Raw genomic sequence first — 10,262 nt, 5'->3', positions numbered from 1 at the left:
ACTACCCAATCTCTATATTTTTCCTTTCATCCACATCCTTCTCATTCTTGGAAAATTGTCTTTAATTATATTCGTAGTTGCATCGACTATAGAGTCTGTTATACTACTCTTAGTAGATCTGTTTCCCCTTAAGAACTCGAAGTGGTTCTTTGTGCTGGCCTCGCTCAAGTTGTCCTTTAGCGATGCTGGTTTTTGTATTTCCAACAGCATAAGAACAAACGTTCCGCTGTGATTATTGAATCACAATCAAATACAAATATATTGGAGAATTGAATAATTGAACTCGAAGCATGGAATACGAGAATGAGGAGCATAGAGTAGGTGTACAGGAAAATAAAATTGCTTAGAAGCGTTGAATGATTTCTAAATTCAACCCTCAAGTTGGAGAGATCCTATTAACCCTTTGATGCATAGCGTTGCTTTTTGACGATATATATATACAGCTACGTTAAACATACTTATCTTGTAAAAACGATTGTTTGGTTTGTATATATTTCTTTCTTAGAATATTAGACGAAATATTACGCATTTGTGACATGAGGCCGGAAGCCATCCTAAGCCAAAAGACGAGGTGATTACTATAGATAAAATGAAATAAATTTCCTTCTTCCTTGAGAATCGAATATTAATCATATAGCTGTGCGATGAAAGGAAAAAATTGACGGAGTAAAGTTAATGAATTTGTCTTCCGAGAGGCTGAAATGGCCTTCGATAAAATACGTATAGAATACGTATATAACTACGTAATCTATGTGCTATGATTTATGTACAATAAATTACGTTCTTCGAATCGAAATATATACTTCGATCCAACATATTGGTACAAACTGTCGGAGATTCTTTTAGCCGTAAGAAGTTAAATCATCGGTTAGTTACGGAAGTAGAAAAAACACGTTAAAAATGTAAGTGTTCCAAGCACCACTCCTTAGCTGGTAACAAAAAATCTGAAGTGTTCGACGAAGTATAACCCGGCTTCGAGATCCAGGCAACTGGATATCCTTTCCAGAACGAATTGTTACACATCCTCTGTTCGTAGTCCACGTTGTTGCAGTGGATGCAAGAAGCGTCGTCGAGAAAGAACTAGACGGTCCAGTTCCCTGTCAATAACTGGAGCGACGATGCCGGGTGAATCGATCTCATTGACACCGGATTTGCCAGGAGCATCTAGCCTCGTTCTACACAAGTTGACCTACTGTTTCTTATTAACATCGTCCGTCGTATTATACCTCGTCGTATCCCAACATCCACGACACCGTTTTTTCCCAAAATTTTCTCCCTCGCCTTCTTAATCTTTTGACTTTAACGTATTCGTTGCTACTGACGCATATGGTGCGTCGATCCAATCTCTCTTCTCGCGATTCTACTAATTGTCGCATTTTAGCTTCCGTTAGCTTCGATCGAGTAACGTAGAAAGGCAGAGCTATCGTCGTGTATAATGCGTAGGTTCAATTATTTCAGTGATATCGATACAACTGGCGCAATTTTAGCTTTCGCGCGCTTCGATAAAATTACTCGGGCAAGCAACTGAAGCGATGGACAGCGCGTTGAAACGAGAATTAAATTCATTAAAGCAATTAAAACAAGCGTCCCGATGGACTGTTTTCTAATAAACAAAAGAATGCAATGTTAATCTTCATGAACTAATCATAATTAATTTACTTTCTTCTAAAATCTATAATTTTATGGTATTCCAAGTTTCAAGAATCTTCAGTTTGCACGATTTTTAAACTGTCGTGATTTAATCAAGACTGAACTCTTTTTACAAATAAGGAGACTCTTTCTTCTCTCTTTCTAAACTAATAAACCTTTTCCTCCTCGACACGTTCTGATTTTTATTGTTAGAAATTTCCTATCTCTGCCAGGCCAAAGCTTGCACATTATCGTTGTCGTTAACCAATTAACTTTCCATAAATTTCATTTCCCACAATTCCTAAATCTCCTAACTTGGAAAATTGTCTTACTCCTGCCACGTATTTGCATTTTCTCGGCTTTCGGTGTTGCACGCTGCGCAAGAAGCCGAGCCAACCCACCGACTGGCTGCTCTATCTCCATCTTCTCGAGCGTTTTCTGCGAAGGAGAGCGAATATCAATCAAATTATTACGGCAATCTGATTCTCGTGACAGCCTCGGGAGCACTTCTAAGCACAATGCGGCGTGTCGTAATCCATCGATCGAAAGACGTGCGAACACAGAGATCACAGATGCGCCGAGCGCTGCATTTTCGTCAAGGAGGATCGCGTTTACGGCATCCTGATGTCGTTATTAGAGGCGATGCGAGATTGTTAGGAAACTGGGCTGCATTTGCCAACTTTCGTACCGTATTGGACGCGTGGTTTCATCGAAAACAAATTTCACGGTGGAAGGGTGAGGATTGTCCTGTACCAGTTGGCGTTTTAAACGTGTTATCGGATATTCCGAAAAAGTTTGTGCTTTCCAAGCGAGGCGTGTAATATTCCCGCGGCTCGTTCATATCTCATTTTCAATTTGAGGATATCAAATATTCAAATAATCCAAATATACAGATAATTATAATTATGCTTCGATTCGAATATATAATTATCAAACCACGTTGAAAATTATATAGGAATTTTCGATTCTTGAAGTTGCTTTTCTACGTTGCATCTGACTCGTGAATTGACAATTTCGAACGATTGTATTATACGCAGACAGATATAGAATGTATAATTAGTTGAACTATAATGTATAATTTTTGGAATGACTTTAGTTGGCTTTGCAGGCGGATGGAAATTAACAGACATTTTTTCAACGCCGTTTCAGGGATAGAGTAACGCGAAGAACGAACGCGAGAGACCGATGCTAACCGAGCACCGTGGTATCCCGCTATCAATATCGTCAGTGGGTCAGTTAACAACGGGGTCAGCCGAGGGCGAATCCGGACTGCGGGTCAACCAATCTCCTCGTGCGGTTCTGTCCTGCTGACAATGACTATTAACTGTATATGCACCCACAAAAGCAAATTTACGGCCATTGCAGCGACGTAACTTCCAAATTTTACACCCTTGTAACATTTATTCTACTCCTTCGCTATTTTATTCCAATATTTCCAGCTCACATTTCTTCGACGATCGTTATTCGATCAAATTAATGAACTGTGCTTGCTGAATTTTCAGTAAACCCTGAAAGTTTGATACTCTTAAAAATTGTTATTTACTATACTTATGATGATTAAAGTGTCCATTATTCCAGAATGAGATTCATCTTAATGTTTCAAAAAATTGTCCCAAAATATTTGACGAGTCTTTTGAAGATGTTTGTCTATCGCGATGGCGCAAGGAACATAGTGAATAAAGGCATTAACTCAGAGCAAATAACGCTGTATTGTTGATGCGATTATGCGAACTCCAACAGTGAACTTCTCCGGTAGAGCGTGCATACGGTACTGAGAAGGACAGGTCGTGAACGGTCCGGTTCCCATTCGGATGGAACTTTGTAGGCCTGGCGAGCAGCCGAACATTGTAGATAAGAATTTCTGTCCAACCAAAGCTCCATCCTAATCTCCACTCAAGTCACGATCCAAACTTGTACCAAAACCTATACCCAAACCTTCGCCCAATCCACGACTCAAGCTTAGGACAAAGATTTTGATGGAAGTTTGAGCGGAGATTAGGACGGGGGTCTGAGTGAAACAAATACGCGCCTACAATATTTTTGGGTGTTCTTCAAACGTAGAAAGTTTCATCTAATTCGCAGCCAGATCGTTTACAATCTTCCCCTGTGATTCCAGTCACCTAGTAGTCGCTGTCTAGCGTGCAATTGGATTGCGACTGTGATTAATCATGGCGACGTTCATCTCTCAGACTTCTGTCTCTCTTCAATCGATCTTGCAATACAAGAGTGCTATATCTGCAAGCGGATCGCAGATATCAAAATATCTGACTCTGGCAAGTTTTAATTGACAGCAGTTCAATAACGGAGATGCTAGTTTGTGTTTGTACAGCGATCGTGTTCAAGTATGTGTGAGTTTAGTGTTTGAATATCCAAGTCCCGATATTCGTTGATAATTTTCTAAATTACCTTCGTTACATCTGTATGCAAATTTATCGTAGTCACGGCACTGACAGTTATTAAAATGCCAGGATATCGATGCCGGCTGTTGAGAATAAGTTGCCTGACCTACGAGGGGGCACCGTTCCTCGGAGGCGATGCCCTGGCAGTTTTTCATTACCACAGATCTCTTGGGAACTAGCCGGAAGACCAGAGTGCACAATTACACCAGGTGGGGGATAAATAAGGAGTAGGTGGCAAAGCAAGATGAGACGAGAAACAAGACGGAAGTGGGTCAGCGGGACTGTCGGTCGTGAGGGTCCGGGTTCATTTTGCCTCACCTCGAGAGTTACGACTCGCTCTGGCTAATGAAATAAAATATACGAGCTCTAACGTAATCGAATGAATTTTACCAAGGGCAACAGAAACGTAAATACAATTTACTCGACCTATTCCCAAAATTATTTCGAGCTGGGCCATAATTTCCATCGACTTCTCTTAGTGTTCTATTTTGTGGATTTGAAATTGTTGCTGTCCAGGTTACTGTAGTTGAAATAGCTCCTCTAAAATAAAAGCCCGATTTGGTGAAAAATAATCGACTTCAATTTCTTCGATAATTTTCATTTATATTTTATACATACATAGATTTCTTTGAATATTTACAAGTAGTTCTTTCATCTTGCGTTTTTTTTTTTTTATTTCTTTGTTTTATTTTTTTGGAACTGCTGTCTGAGAGGAAAACCAGGGCTTCTCGAGTCTTAAAATTCGTTTTCCTCCCACAGTAACACTTAACTGCTAATGATTATTTTACACTCAACATCGATAAATACTCAGGTAGAGCTAATAAATTTTCTAGCGTTTTGTTAAGATCTTTTTCCCACCATTCTTTGCCTACTGCCATTCTTCATCACGCACCTCTTCCTCTTGGTTAGTCACATCTGTTGATATCGACACACAGACAGATTTCCGTATTTCCGTTGGAAATGCGTACCGTTCGCGTTCCTCGTCGAACGAGTACGCATTCTGGTAAAATATAGTAAAAATCTCTTTTTCATCCCTTCCTCCAACTCGCTACCATTCTTTTATTTTCTCGATAAAAAAATATCTGCATTGTATATTTTCGTTTAAACTTAGGTGGCCCCTCGACGCACGATACCACTGTTTTATTGTTTGAACCCGAAGCGAATCGAATTTTCAAGTTTCGTTTACGAAAGATAAAGGACGGATTTCCAATAGCGATGTCAACTTTTCTTACACTAATTATCATATAACGAAAATTGAGAGATTTATAACATTTCTTGTAGAATACTCAAGTCGTAGTTTTAAAATTCAATCATTGACAGAAATTTAAGAAGACGTATCGCCTTAGAATCTTAAAATATTGTATACTACACGAAGTGTCGGACAGCGGTATCGTATGATTAGGGTGTATTTTTTACATTTTCCACTCTGCACCATATTTATCACCAACGCGTCGTCTAGGTCGCTTATTAGGAAGTCCTCGAGTGCCTGGAATTCTAACAAGATCGTCAACAGCTCGAAATCGATCTCGACACGCTCTTCTTCTCCGACGAAGTAGCATTAAAGAAGCAAACGACAATGTTCGTTCGATGATATAAAAATTCTACAAACAGGAAATACTCTAAAACAGAAAATAAGTTTGAAGAACACGAAGAACAGCGAACACAATTATAATGTAATAAAATAACTGCGGTCTTGACGAGAATAAAAATCTTAATAGCCATAGTAATACTCTTTCTTTTATTTCTACGCAACAGTCTATAAGCCTCTTTTATCTGGATCACGTTTCTTCTACTATATTTTAATGCGTAATAGTAATCTGCTCTAGTCGCAATCTTCCAAGAACTTTGAGTGTCTGATTCTCTTTGAATGTTCAGGGCGCTTTCATTGTTCTCGTTATTTGCAAACAAGAAAAAATTAATGGATAGAAATCATTTCGTAGTAAAACAATGCAATGTTAACAGATCGAAGAAACCGATTCATAGAGAAGAAATCGTTTCGAGGATCGTATTTCTCCTGAACCTGGTGACAAAGGCTCAGTCAAGCAGAACTACTTGCTGAAATAAATCCTTGGGTGATTAGGTGGATTTAAAAATATAAATATAAAACTTCTTCTATCTCGAAAAGTTCGTGCTCTCAGTTCATTCTACGTGTCCAAGATTTCTTATCGAAATTGGGTAATCTTTTGGAAGATAAAGAAAGTTGGGAATAAGAATAAGAAAAGATGTATCTTGCGCGTAGCTTGGACACGTCGAATACAATTGGGACAACAATGAGATTTCTTAAGCATGTGACTCGTTTATAACCGGTGACGCGTGTATATCGAGTAAAACACTGAGATCGGTACCTAAAATATAACAGTATAATATACCTTGAGTATTATCCATTCCCTTGGAACGCTATCTAGTCCATCAGCGCAAAATTACAGCAGTCGGATCGAAAACTCGTTTGGAATGTACTCCGGTTCGCCTAAACGCAATTTTAAATTCTCATCCTTTCAGACGATCGTCGTTCTTCCCTTTCACTTCCCTACTTAATTACGTGTAATTTAGTTAGAGCCTCGAGAGATACAATTGAAAATTTCTCGTGTAGCCAAGCGTTTATTTTATGTACATCTTAATGCATTCTGCGTCTCGTGAGACGACTGGGAATCTACGTCATTTATTCTGTATTAAAACGAACAAGAAAAATACAGTGGAGAAACAAAAAAATGTCTATAACGTCTATTTAATCTCGAATTACTACGAGACACAGAACGCATTATACTAAATGATCTTTGGCTTCTATCGCCAATTATTAATGAGACGCAGCGTTTCTTACATTGGTAGACATCGTGAACCGCGACAGGAATTATCTTTTTCCCTTTCTCGACGTACTTTCTATCTAATCACAATCTGTTTCTGTCATCTTCCCTTTCGTTACTTATGCTATAAATACGCGGTGTGCTTGCTGCTGTGCTCAAGGGCTGCAAGGACATCTTGTTTCTGCCTCACGTACAACCTGCCCTTTTTCCAAGGATTCTGAAGCTGCAACAACTTGAAGTCATCTCTCAAGCAACGCTCTCTGGCACCGATCACAGCCACCAAGCAAAAATTCGGCAACTCGTCAGCCGTGTAAATGGGCCCTTCTTGACCCTTTAACACTACCGCCATGTTCAGCTGCTTCACAACTAGATTCACAACTTCTCTGGCCGTGGTCCTCGGAGTAACGTGTAACTTGAGACTGGTTCCGGAAGCCAGGCCGGTTTCATAGGCCGCGTAAACCTGCAAAAATACCGGGTCTATGGTCAGACGATGCCGTTAGGTAATTTATAGACTGTACAGATACAAATTGTCTGCTGTAAAATCAGCATATGCAATGACATTTAGGTGGCAGCGCAGTGACAGCACGTTGCTCGATGCATCTGGCTGTTGTTAACGACGAATAGTAAATTAGGTAAACGTTAGTGTTCAAAACATTTGAAAGAGAGAAAAAAAAAAAGAAGAAAAAGATTGCTTACCTAATGGTAGTAACGATTTAAAATGACATAGATAAAGAGATATGCAGCACGCATTCAGATCAAAGATTTTTATTTATCGTTAGAAAAATTATACCTAGATTAACATGGAAACAATCGTGTTACGTTAAGTTGAAAGCTCGGACGAAATTTCATGCTCTGCTAGATCGATAATACACGAAAAGCGTAATCTGGAAAGCGCATCTGAGCGAGACAAGCACTGAAACTTAGCGGTGTGTGACGGCTTACTCATATGTCTGCTACATCGGTCTGCACTAGAAGACCAAGTGAGCTGTTTTTAACTACAATCAGGTTAGACTTGTGTTCCCTACAAGGAAAAATATTATTTAAACTCAATGAGTAGTTTCCCAATAGGTAATAATAAGCTTTTGCGGTTTAGAATTGGAATAAGTGTTACTTTAAGGAAGCTTGCGCAAGGAATAATTCCTTGGCTAATGGGAAACAACCGTGACAAATTGTACTAGCTGCTCCCAAGATTATTACGATCGTTGTTCGTAATTGTAATCCCCCGTGAATCTTGAGAATGAAGCAACGATCATGTTGTAACTAACAATAAGACGAACACGATTCTTTTCAGAAAAGAATAATCTTCCGTGGTGATTTCTGTCACAATATTTAACTACACAGGATCCCAATCCTGTTATTTCATTATATATTGACTCTTCCTCCATGTAAATTCTAATTTCTACTTGAAAAATTGATACTTGGAACTTGACAAATATTACCTGAAGAATGCCCGGCAGAGGAGCAGGCATTAACGTTGCTTCGTCTTTCTCCTCCTCCAGTTGACTTTCCAAGGAACCAGTGGCCGTGGCCGCGACGCTAGCAGTGGGCTTGGTCGATTTGCTCTTCGTATGTCCACTCTTTATGCAGACACTCGAGTTAGGCGTCGAATACTCGTCGCTACTTAGCGAATGCAAACTGTCGGAATTGGTGTTGCTGACACTTAACAGACTCGTCGTGTTTGTCATGGCTGTTGACACGCTTAGGAGCGAGCCACCATAGATCATAGGTTTTATGCTGAGTAAAGGACTGGTGCTGGCCGATGCGGATGTGATCGTAGCTGACCTATTTCTGGGACTGTGTTTGTATTTCGTTAGGATCAGAGTGTCCTCGGATTTGGAAGGCGGTAACCTGGTGTTCTGTAATGGTACCAGATGATTGTTGCTGCCAGCGCTGGTCGCGTTGCTTAGATTGCTGGGGCTGCTCATGGGTACCGTAGACTTTGCAGGCTCTGAGCCGGCCGACACATTTGAAGTGTTGCTGCCCTTGCGAATATACTGGCCACTGGGCAATTGTTGTTCGCTTTTACTGAACTCCGTTGTGAGCAGATTTGAGGAAGAATTGGACATGTTAGGTCCTGGCCAGCTGCCTCGACCTGGACTAGATTTCACCAGCTTCGGATCGCGTGGCGGTAATTGGAGCAAACTTCTCTTTAGGCTGTTGCTGTTGCTTCTGTTTCGGTCGAGGCTGAGCAGGTGCTTCATTGAAATTCCAACTGTTTGTGACGAACCCTGTAGTTATGAATTATAGAGTTGTCTAATGCGATATACTTGGATTTTAAATAATTTTACACAGATCACAGGATTGGTCAGTTCAACTTACGCTCTGCTGCGAAGAACCGCGATCTCTAGCGAACGTGATCACGTCTATGAGCCACCTGGCTCCTTTCCACACGGTGTTTACTTGAGTCTGCAGATCTTGCAGCCTGGCCAACTTATCCTTCGCTACGCTTAACTCCAGAGAACTGAAGGCTTCTCTGTGGTTGTACTGAGCTTGCGCCGTGTCGAGTTCAAGAATGCAACTTAGTCTTGAATATCTGTTGATCACATCCTTCTGATAGGTATTTAAGTGAACCATCTCGAATACTTGGATGGGCAACGAGAGAAGATCACCACGTTGAAGAAGGATTTCTCTGGTTCCAGGCACGCAACAGGCGGTTTCTGCAGGAGGCACAGCGATCAGAAAGGACACATCGTGAGTCAGATCGATAACTTCGGCGTCGTAAAGTCGATGGAGCAAAGAGTCTTCAGGACTGATTTCCATATAATTGAACAATCGCCTTGCTGTAGCAGCGACCAGGTCGACGAACAATTTCTGCTGTTCTGTACCTTGGGCCTCGTTTGTTACGTTTTCTTTCTCTTCACAGTCTTTGACTGACGCGTCTGATGCGTGAATGCGAGTTATCCTTTTCAGATAATCCCACTCCTCGCTATGGAAATATAAATAACAATGATTAATAAATCCGCAATGATACGTATGAAGGTACTATTTTCGTCGACTCAATACTTACGCAGAGACGTGTGGGTTATCACGGATCTTACAATGAGGCAAAACATTAGGTGCTTTTGCGGGTACCACGACTTGTATAAGATCGACGCTACTCTGCATCTTCAGATAACCAAGATAAAGCCCCTTTGAAAGCTTGATACTGCTAACTTGGTGGTAAGTCATCTGTTCCTGTATACTGGCTATTAAAATATCCGCTACGTTACTATCTTCGTGAATAATGACTTTCTTCGTGACTTTGCTGAGTGGCAACCATCTGCTATTCAACACTGAGATCAACTTCGGGGATTTTATGTAATTCACTGTGGAGAAAACCAGGGTGCCTTGAACGTCTCTAATGGGTTTATGGTACAACTGACCAATGTCTTGTATACACAGCGCTGCCTATAAGAACCAATGACCAAAAATTACTCATCAGTCTGTAATTCAT

The 10,262-nt window shown here is 40.5% G+C and overlaps 1 protein-coding gene across 10 annotated transcripts in view; it reads right to left on the bottom strand.

Annotated features, from left to right (window-relative positions):
* Positions 1-4,610: 4,610 nt before the first annotated feature.
* Positions 4,611-10,262, bottom strand: part of LOC126873107 (uncharacterized) — a 183,877-nt gene continuing 178,225 nt past the window's right edge. For 9 of the 10 annotated variants that reach the window (XM_050633638.1, XM_050633639.1, XM_050633637.1 and 6 more), the window contains 4 exons: positions 9,837-10,216; positions 9,149-9,755; positions 8,269-9,057; positions 4,611-7,289 (listed from right to left, as the gene is read on the bottom strand). In XM_050633638.1, coding sequence (XP_050489595.1) covers positions 6,954-7,289; positions 8,269-9,057; positions 9,149-9,755; positions 9,837-10,216 — 2,112 coding nt within the window. In that variant the 3' untranslated portion in view covers positions 4,611-6,953. Of the gene's footprint in view, positions 7,290-7,771; positions 7,851-8,268; positions 9,058-9,148; positions 9,756-9,836; positions 10,217-10,262 lie in introns of all 10 variants that reach the window. The other variant, XR_007692305.1, reaches the window with a different exon arrangement.

The sequence above is a fragment of the Bombus huntii genome, chromosome 14 (assembly GCF_024542735.1).
Source record: "Bombus huntii isolate Logan2020A chromosome 14, iyBomHunt1.1, whole genome shotgun sequence".
Lineage (NCBI taxonomy): Eukaryota > Metazoa > Arthropoda > Insecta > Hymenoptera > Apidae > Bombus > Bombus huntii.
Note: the sequence above shows the minus strand (reverse complement) of the source record. Positions and strands in the feature narration are given on the sequence as shown.